The following is a 15019-nucleotide window of genomic DNA, read 5'->3' as shown; positions in this document are numbered from 1 at the left end:
GGGACGACCTAGCATTAAGGGGCCTCTAAGTAGGAAGTTTCCCAAAACTCAAAGGCAGATTCTACTTACACCTGTTGCCTGGGTCTCTCTCTGTGGATTTTTTTGCGCAAATCACGACAAAGGGACTGGGCTGCCCCAGACTGGTATCTGCTGGGTGGGGTGTGGGGACAGGGCTGTGACCGCTACTCTAGGTTGCCGCCCTAGGTGTAGGGTCTGAACCGGGTGAGTGGAATGCAGTGACTCTCCGCAGAGGTCTGTCTTTGCGGGCCCCTCCTCCCCAGACCCGACACGGGAAGAGCCGGAGTGCGGCCAAGGGGGGTTGCGAGAGGCCCGGCTCTGCCCCTGACCCTGAATACCCCAGCCCCTCGGCTGGGGTGCTGAAGGCCGCCACACTCCTCCCGCATGCCTCCTCCACCTGCGAAGCCAGAAGCCGGGCACTCACCTGCGGGCTGTCCTGGTAGGGTGGGGGAGGGACATTCTGCGTGGCCATCATCGTCAGAGCTGGGGCTGGGGAGGCATGTTGCATCGTGGGATTGATTCACATCGAGGATCTGTGGGCAGGAGAGAGGGGGCCGCACCGTTAATACCACCGAGCGCAGGCCCGCCCCGGGCACCAACCGGCTCCACATTTTTTCAGGCTGGGCCACCTGGGCTGACTGGATACAGCAAGGGCTGGAGGCCCTTCAGGGGAACAGATGAGAGCTCAGGGGAGAGGCCTGGGTGGGGAGGGGCTTGCTGTGCTATTTTGACTTGAAAGAAACAATATTCAAATCATATGTAAAACAACCTGTACCCCTGCGGTGACGCTTTGTTCAGCATTAGCTCGGGCCTGCTGTGTGTGTGGGAGGGGAGTGGGCTGGGCTGGTGGCAGCACTGGGGCATTGGAGGCCACTGGCAGGCCCTGAGCCTCACCTCCCCGTATAATGAGGGTGCTCCTGGCCCCACCCTTCCCTAGGCTTTCTGGAGCAGCCCCAGCACTCACTGGGCAGGCAGGCCTCACGCCCCCAGCTCCCCGGCTCCAGGGGCCCCAAGCACCAGGCTCACCCCTCCCGGGTGTGCTCGCCACACCCCCTAGTGGTGACAAGGGACGTGGGGCGCTGGCCCTTCACACTGCAGCCCAAGGATGACGGATTGGAGGGCCCCGGGAAGGGAAAGAGGCAGGGAACACCAGTCCCCTCCTGGGTTTTTTTAGGTGCATGTTTGTGACTAACTTTCCTTAGCCTTGGCTCAATATAGTCACCGGAATGTGGGGCCAGAAGAGGCGTCAGAGTCAAAGGGTCTATCAGCCTCCTGCAACGGAGACAGAGGTCAAGAGGAACGATATGTATGTGCGCATGCTCATGTGTGTCGTGCGGTGGGGCTTGGTAATGAAGCGCGGATGGAACCCAAATCCCTAGAGTCCCCGCTCTGGGTCTGCTCCACTATCCCATGCCCCTCTCCCCGCCCCCATCACCAGTGAGTGAGCAAGGTCCCCCCACGGGGCCTCAAGGTTCCTCATGAACCAGAATGTGCTGCCGTAAGTGGAGACAGCCTGGCAGTGCCACTCAAGGAAGCAGAATGCCAAGAGAGCTGTCAAGCTACCCTGAAATATTTAGATCTGGAAACCACAGGCTAGTTGCTCGGTTTAGGGCTGCCCATTGTGGGGTTGCTAAGAACCTCCGTGGGGTGCAGGGCCAGTCCTCCTGGGCAGAGGGCGCTGAGGAGCTAGAAACCTTCGCGAGCACAGCACTCAAGCCTCCCCCAAGGCGCCCTGGGGCTCCAACTGCTTCCAGGCTGACCCTCCCTAGGGTCTTCCAAAATGTTCACATACCTGAACTTTGTAGGAATTTGGGGATGTTTTAGAGCTGCCGGTAAATAAAGGGGCAGGTGTCCAGGGCTATGCGCGCGCGTGTGTGTATGTTGTTCTTTTGGTTGTTTTTGAGGAAGGGGAGAAACAAAAATCTACTCTGACCTGACCTGAGTCTCTCCAGTAACAGGTATGCTTTGACCTGAAGTGCACATGCAAAAAGCACTGGAAATTCGCGTTTCATTCAATAGATTTTTAAAAAGTGTCAACTCTGTGCAGAGAACTGTGTTGGGGGTGTGGTGGGACAGGTGAATGAGGCTAGGTCTTCTCCCCAGGGAGCCCGCAGGGAGGGTGTAGTCCATCCGGGAAGCAGAAGGGGGGGTGGAGGTAGTGGAGAAGCACAGGGTGTGATGGCTGCAGGACAGTTCCCGCTCGCCTCACCCCGGCTTGCTTGAAACACAGACCATCAGGATATCCTTGCGGCAAAAGCACGCCCATCTCACACACGCTGGGCACCGAGATCCAGATTTTCTTTTGCAAAGGGGCTCCGAGGGAGATCCTAGGGGAGCCTCTCTCTCAGGCAGGGGAATCGAGGCCTGTCCTCGTGGCGGGGTGTCTGGGTGGTGGTCAGCACCCCAGGAAGGCCAGGGCAGAGTGAGGAGGGTTGCAGAGGGGAAAAGGGGGATGCAGACTCTGAGACATCAGAAAGAACTTCCAGAATTAAGACTTTTGAGATATGAAAATGGGTGGCATTTCTCTTTTGGACCCTGAAGGAATAAAGGAAATAGGGATATTTCAGGAACGTATTAGGCACAGCCTTTCCTGGAATTCTGATGGAGAAGGTAACTTTGGATGGGGCGTAAGGTCGGGATGGCAGGGCCTCCTTCCCAGAGCGCCAATCATACATGCTCCCTGTCTGGAAAAAGTGAAGGGCCGTAGCGCTGCAGTGCCGGCAGCTTCCAGGAGAGGGAGCCTGGGGGCAGAGTCAGGGTGGGAGCTGCGGCCTGGAGGAGGGCTTTCTCCCACCTTAGGGGCAGCGGTTCCCTTTAACCTCAGGCTCCGGTCTTTTGGTTACCTCTTTCCATGGATGAGAAAGTCATCGTGAAGGCAAAGCAAAGGAAGCTCAATGAGGAGGACTGGGGCTAGAGAAAGGAGTCCTTAATTTGCATTCTTTTGTTCACTGTCCAATGAATGGAAGGTAGGGTCATTTTAGAGGCTCTGTCCCTAGAAATATTTGCAGCAGCAGGAGGGCTGCCCTGTCTGGCGGTGAGGAGGGACAGCTGAGTGGTGGTCTACGCCCAGAGACCACCATCCGTGAGGCTGAGAGGAGATTGTTGTTCAGTCCCGAGCACATGGGGCTGTGGAACAAGGGCCAGAACGGCCTCGGCAGAGGACACAGGAACAATTTTCTGAGGACCCAGATGGCCCTTGCCCCTCCCTCTCTTTGAGGTCACCACAGGCCACTAGGCCACTGCCCCATTGCCCTCTGGGGGCTCCTCCTACAAGAGGACAGGAGGCCTTTTCATCAGGGGCTTAAGTTCCCTTCTCTGCTCACTCAGGCGCAGAAGCCTCGGGCAACTCGACACCGGGGAGCCCCCGCCCAGCCCCGCGCCCATGACACGGGGGGGGGGAGCCCCCGCCCAGCCCCGCGCCCATGACACCGGGGGGGGGGGAGGGGGGAGCCCCCGCCCAGCCCCGCGCCCATGACACGGGGGGGGGAGCCCCCCGCCCAGCCCCCCGCCCAGCCCCGCGCCCATGACACCGGGGGAGCCCCCCGCCCAGCCCCGCGCCCATGACACGGGGGGGGGGGGAGGGGGGAGCCCCCGCCCAGCCCCGCGCCCATGACACCGGGGGGGGGGGGAGCCCCCGCCCAGCCCCGCGCCCATGGCCGGCTGCTCGCCTCCCACCCCCACCCGCACGGGCGCTCCCCGTCAGCCGGGCACGTCCTGGACAGGAATCTGGGGGTCTGACTCATCTTGTCTGAGGCTTGGCGAGGACTCTGCAGTTGGGGAGCGGGGGACTCCTTGAGCGCCGCAGGGGTCCCAGCCCTGTGGGGAAACCTGCCCTTTCTGCTCGTCCTGTGGGAGGGGAGGGGAGTAGCCGGCCTGAGCTCCGCGACCCCAGCCTGAGGTGTCCAAGGGGCCCTGGGACGCTGCGGGGCCCTGTCCCGAGGCCCCGGCACTCGGTTACCAGACACCCGGGCATTCGAGGGAGCGCAGCCAAGTCTGCAAATGGAGGACCCGGGAGGAACAACCTGCCATAGCGAAATTTCCCATCGAGGATAGGTTGGTTTTTTGGTTTTTGTTTGCTTTTTTGTTTTTATGCTGAAAACCTTGATTACATGACAGCTAAGAGGGGGAAAAAACCTAATGTAACACTCAACCCCACGACGATATCCAAGAAGAAATCATTTGTATCACTGATATCATCATCAAAAGAAGCTAAAAATGCCATTTTACAGCGCTCAGGAGCCCGCGAGGCAGTGTGGGGCGGATGAGGGGACATCAGAGGACACGCCTTTAGGAAACAGGAATGGGCCATGCAAGGGCACCCACCTCCCTCTGCTCCTCAGCTCCTGCTTTCCCTCCACCCTGCAGCACCAGGCCCTGGGTCTGGAGCCCAAACTCCAGTGTGTTGACAAACAGGCTTAGAAAAAAACACCAAGCTCATTAGGAAGGAGCTCATTAGGACTTGTTGACATGAAACCCATTAGACTAATTAACATTCCATTAATGGCCTGGGGCACCAAGGGGTTAATGCTGTGGGGCAGTAATTGGGCTGGGGTGCTGGGGGGTTGGGGCTCAGGGCCTTCAGGATGAGAAACAAAGTCTAATTGGAAACTCTCTGGCCAGCTGGCCGGACAGCATTTGTTCCTAGCCCTTGACCCTAGCTGACACAAATTGGATCCGGTGCAGAGGGAGGAGAGGGGGAAGGGCCCAGCTTTCCTTGGGCCCCTCACTGTCCCCCACCACCTGCCCCAAACTGGAGATCAGGCCAATGGTTGGCACAAGGACAAGGGGGAGGGAATCTTTCCACCCTCCTGGACTCTGACTGCCCTATTTTCTTCCTTGACGCCATCATCCCCCACTCCCTTCTGGTCCAGTTTCTTTCTCAGCCCCTGGGAAGTGAGTCCCCTCTCCTCTCTAGGGACTACTTTTCTGTGATGTTACCCACTCTCAGAAAAACTCTTTGGAGAAGCTAGAATCCCTGAGGTCTCAAAGCCTAAGTCATTCAAATAGTGTTGTGGTTCAGGGCTGGGTGTCTGCCTGCCTTCCTCCCTTCCTTCCACAGCAGCTAAGAGGCGCTCCTGAGGATCCCCTGGGAGCCCTTCTCGTCTGTCCTCTGACACATTCAAGCAGTATTTGCATGATTTTCCTTCCCTCAGTACAAGCAGAGGCTGCCGAAGTTCCATCCCCTGCCTAGGTCTCAGATTCCTCATCTGTAAACTCTGGGATTGGACAACAGGACTCATGAGGTCGTCCTCAGCTCTCCATTCCCACGATCAGTGCCTGTGCTTAGGGTCCAAAAGATCGGATTCCACACCCAGAGGAATCTGCTACTCAGCTGCAGCCAGGAGAGTCACTTTCCCTCTTGCACTGCAAAATGAAGGGATTCCCCCAGAATATTCGGAAATATTTGCCCAGGGTTAGCACTCCACACATGCTTGTTGAATTGAATGGAAAGAGTTAGATTGTAGCTTCATTCCAGAGGCCGGCCAGCTCTGTCAGAGAGTGGGAAGGAGGCCCCTGAGGCCAGCGCACCCGGAACCCTCAATCCCTGCAGCCCAGACGGCCCCAGGTTACCCCTTCACCCCCACCCCCAAGCTGTCCCCTCTGAGCAGCTGCCGGGGCCTGGGTTCTGACGTCTAGACAGATTTGCAGGAGGCTGAAATAACACAGTGAACTCAGCAGGAGGGACCAAAAAGCTGCATTAGTAACCTGGCTGGCTGCAGCTTCTCCCTCTGGGGCAGCCGCCTCAACCCTGGCACAATCCCGTTTCTTTTCTCTCAGCCCTAAGCCTTGTCCAAAACCATGGTCTGTAGCCCAGATCCCTTCCCAGAAGTGGCCTGTAGGTGGCGTCACAGGGCCCCACTTTAATTTCATTATATAATATAACCTGTTTACTAAATCATGTAATCAGTCGCCTTAGGATTTACAGCTTTGGATGTGTATGGAGAATTGGACTTTGAGTCAAATTTAAAAACAAATAAAAATGAGAGGCAGCTGTTGCTGATAGTGTGATATTCATCTTTTGGAAACAAATTCACCCCAGTGCTATAAATTATGCCTGGAAAAAAAGTGTCGTTGGTGGGAAGGAGTTGGCTAGGTCTCCTCTGCTGGCAACTTAGAGCGATGAATCTTGAAATAATGGTGTCAACCTGTCACTGATTTTATGTGACTCTGTGGATTTATCTAAAGAAACTCAGGCGTGCGGGTGCACACACACACCCCAGGTCTCTTCGCAAAACCCAGTAAGGGCTAGAAATGACAAGCTGAAAGCTGAGCGTCTACAGGAACTCTGTAGTCCTGCAGCCTGGTGCATGGAGTTGGCACTGAGAACTGGGCAGTGACAAGGATGAGGACAGTTTGGGGGGGCATGGAGGAGGACAGAGGGGAGAGAGAGGATGCTTTAAAATATGAACAGGGAAGGATCTGTTACCCAAATCAGTAGTCTGGTTGAAATGCTTCAAAAAGAGGGAGAAGTGATGCATCCTTCCATGAGGTGGGGACTCAGGAATGGTGGGAAGAGGGGCAAGCTCCCCAGGATCTTGTCCCACCTTACAGCACATCCAACGCCACCCCGTTCCTCTCCACCCAAGGTGCTGTGGGAGCCGGGAGGAAGCTCGGGGTCTGTGGATTCTGGGGCAGGAATGCTGTAGCCTAGTGGATGCTGCTTCCTCCCTGTCTTTCTGATCTCAGGGCGTTGGGGGCAAATGGATATCTCAGAGTGGGGCCTGGGAGCTGGGGAGGGTGGCCGTATCTATGTTACCTAAGGAAGGACAAACAGGTGGACAGGAACTGAGCAGCATCTGCACTGAGGTCTGACCCCCTTGTTCACTCTGTGTCCTCAAGGCTGGCCAGCCAAGAGGTCAAAAACGAGCCACAGCACCACAGTCACCCAGGTCCCAGGGCACACGACACCTGGCACAGAGCCCAAGCCCTTGCAGAATGTCGCAGTCACGGGCCCACTTCCCCAGTGCCCCTCCAGCTCCTGCTTGAAACACTCAGTGGGAAATAATTCCCTGCTGACTTCAGCAAGAAGCAGAGATGACAACCAAGACAACCAGACCCTTCAGCCACCCACCGCTCTCTGTACTAATTGTCATCTGCTACCTTTCTGGGAAGTCTACTTGGGTGGTGGTGCCAGGTCATGCCCTAGTAAGTATCACAGTGCTGGTCTCCTGGGAACAGAGTAGGGACAGAGTGGAAGCCAGCATGAGCTTTGGCTAGGACTGCCTGCTTCTGACCCCTGGGAGATGTGCAAATCTCTCTCTCTCTCTCTCTCTCTCAGTCCTCTTTCAGCCCTTAAATGCCACGTGGTGAATGGGTTTTGCAAGAGGTAAGAGCCTTCTGAGAAACCTGAATCTGGAGACCTCCCCCGCCCCCGATCCCAAGGAGTGTGGCCTCCCCCAAATGGCCTGTGGTCCAACTTCCCAGGGCCTCCACCCTCTCCTTTCTCCACCCCAAGGCCATTTTAGTATTTGTTCTTTATCTGGAATAATTTGTCCCTGGTGTGTCGGGGCTAACAGGTCTCTTACGCACCCTCACTGACCCCAGCCTAGAGATGAGGGACAGCTTACTCTAGAAACCCAGTTCTGGAGGAGGGGTGCTATGATCCACCCGGGATCCCTCTGTGTCCACAGTTCCATGGGGGGAGGCTCAGCAGCACACAGGGCAGAGGATTTGACTACATAATATTTGGGGACAGGCCCTAGCCCTGGATGTGAGTGGGGCTGTTGACAGTGGCAGTCACTCCCCCTTCGGCACCCCCTCAGCCCTGGCTCCTCCATGGGCAGCACTTGTCTTCCTTAACTCCAGCCTGACTAGATTTCCTAGGGACAGCCCGCCGCCTCGCCCTGTTGCGGACCGCCATGCCACTCTGACTCATAGTGGGTCCCGGCACACCAGGGGCCAGGACTCTGGGGCTGCAGCCTGCCCACCTGATGCCCCAGTTTGGCTACTTTCCAACTGGGCTCCACAGCACAGACCAGGGGAGTTACAGGAGCAGCTCTGCTCCGCTCCCGAGCCCTCCTCCTTACCCCTCCTCCCCACCGCGCTCCTCCCCACTGCGCTCCTGCTTCTCCACTCCAGGGCCAGGGAGCAGTAGAAGCCCCGCTTTCCTCCCTGCCTTGGCTGTCACACCTTTTCTGGCTTCAAAAAGCCGCTGATATATTTTACAAACTGAAACAGCAATTTAATTCCCCCTGATAGCAGCAATTGTCCATTAGATCTTCCTACCGAGGAGCTTAACAATAATTCCTTTCATCCAACTGCTTGCTTCTTCTTGATCTGAGAATCAATCCCATAAATAGCAGGCAAGAGTTCTCACATTACTCTCCCCTCCAGCTTTTAGCATTTTGATGAAGATTCTCATCTCCTCTTTAAGCACTTTACAACTTGGCAATTTTTCCCCCTTTGATTCCTTTAAACAAAATAAAACAAAACACAGAAAATAAAAAAAAAAAGCATGCTGTCTGGAAGGGTGAGCACAGCCCTTGCACTCTGCTCAGGGAGAGGCGGTATGCACCTTCTCCTGCCGGGAGGCTGGGGGACGGCAGCAGTGACCTCCAGTGGCTTCTGTCTGCTGAAAAGTGGGTGCTGCTCTGCCCCAGAGGGGCATCCCTAATACGGTCCTAAGCTTCACACCCCCCCGCACTGGGGTCCTGCTTCTGCCAGTGATGCTGGACTTAGACTACTTCTCCCTTCCCAAGAGTCTCCTCCCCCTGAGGCTGCACCCCAAGAGTGGAGGTGGGAGACCCCAAGAATGGAGGTTGCAGCCAAACAACATGGTGGGAGAAGGGGGGAGGCCCAGGGAAAGGAGAAAGCTTGAGGCCTTTTATTCAGTTATTTTCCTTTTCTTTTCAATATCCAGGCAGCTCCAGAGATCAGGGACAGAGGAGAGCCCTCCAGCTCCTCCATGGGTGGCAGTGAGGGTGGGTTGCCAGAGCCCCTGGGAGCCCCTGAGACACCGTCATGTGCTCTTTTGTCTGCACACACATGGAGAGAAACAAATCTAAAAATGAACCCAGGGACTGAAGTCCCCCTCGACAAACCTGATTCCCAGGTTTATTATTTGTTGAGAGCTGACAGCGGGCGGCTGCTCGGAACCGAGCTGAGAAAACAACACGGGCTGGGCCCCTGAGGCTCACAACTCAACAGAGACAGACACGGCTCTGAGCTGGGGATCCCAGATGGAAGGAGCCACCCCCACCTGCCCTACCTGCCTCCCTCGCTTTCCTAGTCTCCCTCTTCTCCAAAGCAGGCACTAAGGTGGGTCACACTCCCTGGGAGCTGGGAAGAGGAGGGAAGGCAGAAGTGGGGGCCACATAAGGTGAAGGCAGGGTTGGGGAGGTGGGCAGCAGGCCTGGCTGGGGGTGGGCACAGGAGCAAGGGACACTGAAGCTTACATAGTCTATCACCTACGATGACCTCAGACTCTCTCGGAACCAGAGGAGATGAAGAGGGTCAGCCAGGCCCCTTTTCCCTCCCAGAGGGACTGCACCATATCCTCTGGTTGGAGGGGACCTACCTCCAATTCTTTAAACTTGCCTCCAGGACAAAAAAAAAAAAAGGCAAGAGTCAGGGTTGTGGAAGCAAGTGGCTGCCTGGACTGGACTCAGTTTATCCTCGAAAAGCCACGCATCCCTGGTCTTCCATGCCCAGCCAATGGGTGCCCCTCCCCTGGGCCTCTGTGGTGGCCCGGGTGGAGCTCACAAAGAACAGGAGGGGAGACGAGGTAGAGTCCACGACAATGAGATCAGCTTAAGGAGGAAAGGTTGCCCAGCCGGGCTCCCTCAACCCCCAGCCCTCACTGCCCCTGGAACGAGGGCAGGTACACTGGCTCTGTGCTCCTGACCCACCAGGAGAGGCGGTGAGGACTGGGGATTGTCATTCTTCCCTTGGGAAGGGAGGATGACAGCCATGATGGGACAGGAAGTGACACGGCACCCAGACTCACACCCAGGCACTGAGCAGATACAACTTCCATCGCTTGACCCAAAAGGTTTCCTCCACCTTTTGCTGTGTTTCTTGTCTGCCAGCAAGGTGTTCTGCATGGCACAACCATGCGCTTCCCTCCATCAACACTTCGCTCCAAACCCTACACTTTCGTGAAGTCACTTTCCACTCCACGACCGCCCTTCCCTTGAGCCTGGCCATCAGGCGCAAGTGGGGTATCCCGGTGGGGATTATCACTGCTCCCCCACTACTCGTATTTCTACCTTTTGGAAAATCTCCGTCCCACCTGCAGGTCCCATCTTGCCCATTGACCTCTGTGCTCCCCAGCAGACAAGGTCATGGCTCTGCCTTGCATCTTCCTTGGCCAGGGGAGCCTGTGCAATGCGACTTCGACTTCGCAAGGTCTACCTCCTTATGGAGTCTGCATATATATACACAGTTGCAATTTTATTTCTTTGGCTTACTGTTAAAATGTAAAACAAACAGATCTGGGAAGGATAACCCTTTAAGTCCCAGCAGCCATTTACACCTCAGTGAGAATGAGTTTGTTAATCCCTTTCTCAGAAGCCAATTTTGATAGGGGTGAGATGATAATGTAGACTTAAAAATAACTGCTTCTTAGTGCCCCTCCCCATGCCCCAGGCACTATGCTAACAGACATATACCGATCACCTGGCTTGTTTTTCGTAACAAACATAGGGTGTCGGCGTTATGATTGTTCCTATTTGTGGATGCAAAAACTGAGGCTTAGGGAAGTTGAGAACGTTTCCAGATGTTACACACAGTCTGACCCGAGAGTCTGAAAGTTTAACTTCAAAGTCTCAAAGTGAAGGAAGGAAACAGTGAAGAAGGAAGGAGACCCCTCAGCACTGGAGAAGAAAAGGCCAGGCCAACTGGGAAAACAAGCTGTCCACTCTCAGTTGGCCCATCCAATATGGGCCTCCTTTGGCATTTATATGCCCTGATTTTCTGAACATTATGTTATACTGACACCACTAAATGTTTCCTGTGTGCCAAGTTTGGGCTTTTGCACATCAGTCAATGAACACGCGCTCTGTGCCTTCCCATGGGGGGGGCTGCTTACATAGCTCCAGTTCATTCTGTCAGTCCTGGCATCCTGGTACGGCCATGTGTGTACACATTTACTTAAATATTTCGTTGCATTTCGCTCTTGTTATCTTATAAAAATGAGTGGGAGATGGGAAAAAGAAATGCTGATCCCAGCGATAAGAAGCAGGGGTCTCATGAACATAGCGCAACCGAGACAGAGATGGAAAACATCAAGCGTGCTCAAAGTGGCAAATCTTGAGTCTTCATCCTGGACTCACTGGACTGTGTGTTCAATTAGGAAGGGAAAGAACAAAATTAAAGAAAGAACACAACAAAATGATGGAAATATATGGTTGAAGATTGCATCTCAAAGGCGATGTATAATTGGAATCTGATAATGTGTTGTAGCTGTCTGGAAGCAGAACTCCAGGAACACATGCTGTGCATACGAAAGCCGGGCTGCCTGTCCCTGACCCTGCGCTCAGCGGCTCCAGGGCCGGGGCTGTGACTCACATTGACTGGGATTTGGTCAGTATCTCCTTGTCAGCCTGGACCGAGGGGCCTTGCTGGGGCCCAGGTGGGGTAGGGGAGGGGGTGGAAGGGAGTATGCAGTCAGCCTGCTCTCTGTGACTGTCTCCGCTTGCTCTTCTTTCCCCATCCACCCATGGCTTTCTAGGGACCACCCACAGCTGCAAAGAAGTCCCTGTTCTGGAATGAAATCTGTCCATGATGCGCACAGGCTAGGAGGCACCTGGCTCTATCTTTGGAAAGCCTGCCCAGTTGAGCAGTCCTATTGCATGGTTTTTTCAAGTCAGGGCACCCCATCTGTAGGGGACATCCCCTACCTTGTCATCTCTCCCTGAGTCCAAGCTTTACCCTCTTGCAGAAGTGCCTTCCTGCTCACCATCCTTTCAGGGTCTTCTTCTCTCAGCCCAGAGAGAGTCCAGACAGCGATCTGAACAGGGGGCCAGTGGAGACACCCTTGCACGTCAGCAGTGGGGTCATTACCCACAGCCTCCAAAGCAGACAGCAATTAGGCAGAACTGTGGAGAACAGAGCTGTCTTCTGCCTCCCACTGGCTCTGTCTGTCCCCTGCCAGGCCCCGTCCCCTTCAACCTCTAGCACTGGAAAAGGGGTTGTAGTTCTCTGGCTCCTAAGAGGGAAGCCTTTAGTCGTGGGCTGGCCCTGTGGCCGCACTCAGATACAGAGGAGAAGTGTTTCATGCTAGCAGCAGAATCTGTGAATACTAGCAACTTGTCTGAAAATTATAATTTGCATTGAGCCTTACTCCTTTGCAGTGACAACTCATTTCTTATCATTGTGGTCTGAGTGGAAAGACAGAGTCCTACCTTCAGCATAGCATCTTCGTAGACCTGACGTTCAAGACTGTGCCTTTACTTTCCCCCTCCCTTCTCTAGTAAGATGGACCCTGCTTCCCAAGCCTGGGCAAGGACCAGGGCTGGAAGAAGAGGAGGAGAAGACAATTTGGCACTGTGGACTCTGGCCCTCAGGAACCAATTAGGATGCTTTGACTTAGAACAGTTACTAACCTTCTGGGATCTGAGCCCTTGTTAATCTGTATCTTCCAGGGTCAGGCCTGCCCAGGGGAAAGGAACAAAGCACCTTGACTTCCAGATCGGGAGGTTCTGTCTGGAGCAGTTTGATCTGAGCAGGCAGGGGAGCTGCATGTGAGATGTCTGCTCCCAGAGCTGGTCTCCAGGGCGGGAAGGAGGAAAAACGGGGATACTCGTCCAAGATGACTCCCCAAAGGCACAAGTTTGCCTAAGGGTGAGGCAGATGCCGGCTGTCTGCAGGCCCCTCGGAGCTTTCTTTTCTTTTTAGGGCCTGGTAGTCTCTGGTCAGCGCCTGTGCTTTGTGGCATTGGGAAGGGTATCTGCTGTCTCTTTGTTCTGGAGTTCATGACAGTGAGAAAAGGATCTCACTTAAGGAGACACTTGCTATGGTCAGGGGTTAATTCACTAATCCCTGTGAGTGCGTGTGAGCTGAGAAAGAGTGGGGAGTTGGAGAGGTGGGCAGAGGGAGATGAAGAAGTAAGGAAGCCCATTTCCAAACATGATCGGGAAGGTCAAGCAGAGAGGCCCCCAAGGGGACAGACAGCGGAAGCTGGAGCACTGGAGGGTTCATAGGAACCACCCACAGTGAGAAGCTGACAGCCACAGCTGCCCTGAGGCTCAACCTCAGCTTTTACTTCACTCCTCGGCAAACAAACTGCTTCTTCCCCGATTCCAGAAGCAGTGGGGACTGCAGGCTCTGAGCAGACTGGCAGAGGACCAGCAGAGGTGGCAGGGTCCTGAACAGTCATGAGGTCTGGCTTCTTCCCTGGACGAACAAGAAAAGTTGCCCAAGTTTGTGCAGCAAGTTGGAGATAGGGTCCTAACAAGAACCCAGGACCCAAGTAGCAAATTCAATAATCATTTACTGAGTACCTGCTGTCTGCCAGGCACTGTGCTAGGCAGCGACAGTTCCACAAAGAGGAAACAGAGATGACCTGAAGGGAATGAATAAAGATATGACAAATGAAATTTTCCCTAGGCTGAAGCAAGGCAGGTGACTTCAGGTTCAAAAGATCCCAAGGGCTGGGTAAGAGTAATGAAGAGAAAGGAGAAGACAGAGCAGAGTTCAAGGCCCAACTTAGTCGGGAAATTTCAGATATTTAATGGGAAAAGGAAAGAAAACCAAAGGTTCCCACAGTTCCTCACTGCAAGACTGGAAATAAGAAGACGGTAGAGAAACGCCATCAAGTCCTAAGAGAAAGGTTTTGAGGTGGGATTCTGCGCTCAGTCAGGTTGGCAGCCAAGCGTGAGGACAAAATAGTCAGTATGGGATGCGTGGGAACTGAGTTTACTGCCCACTCGTCAATACAAAAAATAACCAGAGGTAGTATTCCAAAAACACAGAAATCCCAGGAAAAGGACACCACATAAGCAAGAAACAGCAGCAGCTGCGGTGACTCGATGGAAGGGCAAGAGGTGGAGGGAGGTGGGGGCGGCTGGTTGTTACTGGATGGTGGCCGAAGCTTCCACTGCAGCAGCCGAGACCTTTTCCACCGTCCAACCGCCCGGCTGAGTCCTGCGGTTGAATAACCTTTCCATTCCCCTAGTGGGTTTCATGCTTTCAAATATATTTCCATCTTATAATCAACCTGTAGAATGTGGAGGTAACTACAGTAATAAAATGGAATATAAATCTTCTAAATCTTCACAATGTAAAATAGTAGATAATATGCTATTATTGTGCTAAATATAATATACAGTATTATATACAGTATACATAACAGTTATAGTATACTATGTATCTACATAATATAGTATATAGTATATAATATATAAAATGCTATTTATATTATAGTTCATAGTATACTATATATTAATACTATTATATATAGTATATTATATAATGTGTATTATCTACTATATATTTACATGATATGACATATTCTATATAACATACTATTTATTATATGATTTAAAAATGCTGTATATTATATACTATATCATCATATAGTATATATCACATAGTATATATTATATATAGTATATAATGCTATATGCTATATTATATATAGAATATACTATACATTGTATGTTATATGGTATATAGTACTATATATAATATATAGTGCTATACTGTATATATATGTAATATTATATATACAGTATATATTGTTTAGTATAATATCTACTATTTTTATATTGTTTAGAGTTATACTTACATTAATACATATTATACATAATATAATATAATAGTATTGTATATAATTTATGTATTATATAATATAAATTATACATAATGCTATATGCTAAAAATAGATAATATCAAATAAGTCTGATACAAATTTATCAAACTAATAAAAGTTGGGAGGGAGAAATGTGTGCTAATTTCCTCAATTTTCATAGCAAGGAGTTAATAGACAAAGAGATAAACTTAGAAAAAAGGACTTAAGTATATTATTAATATAATAAATGTTGATCACCAAATAACTAAA

At 52.6% G+C, this 15019-nt stretch overlaps 1 protein-coding gene across 5 annotated transcripts in view; it reads right to left on the bottom strand.

Annotated features, from left to right (window-relative positions):
* Positions 1–15019, bottom strand: part of PKNOX2 (PBX/knotted 1 homeobox 2) — a 255932-nt gene that overhangs the window by 77445 nt on the left and 163468 nt on the right. For all 5 annotated transcript variants that reach the window (XM_045555737.1, XM_045555738.1, XM_045555739.1 and 2 more), the window contains one exon: positions 443–551. In XM_045555737.1, the coding sequence (XP_045411693.1) occupies positions 443–526 (84 nt within the window). In that variant the 5' untranslated portion in view covers positions 527–551. The remainder of the gene's footprint in view (positions 1–442; positions 552–15019) is intronic.

Source organism: Lemur catta, chromosome 7, assembly GCF_020740605.2.
Source record: "Lemur catta isolate mLemCat1 chromosome 7, mLemCat1.pri, whole genome shotgun sequence".
Classification (NCBI taxonomy): domain Eukaryota; kingdom Metazoa; phylum Chordata; class Mammalia; order Primates; family Lemuridae; genus Lemur; species Lemur catta.
The sequence above is the reverse complement of the archived record's forward strand: the minus strand, read 5'-3'. Positions and strand labels throughout refer to the sequence as shown.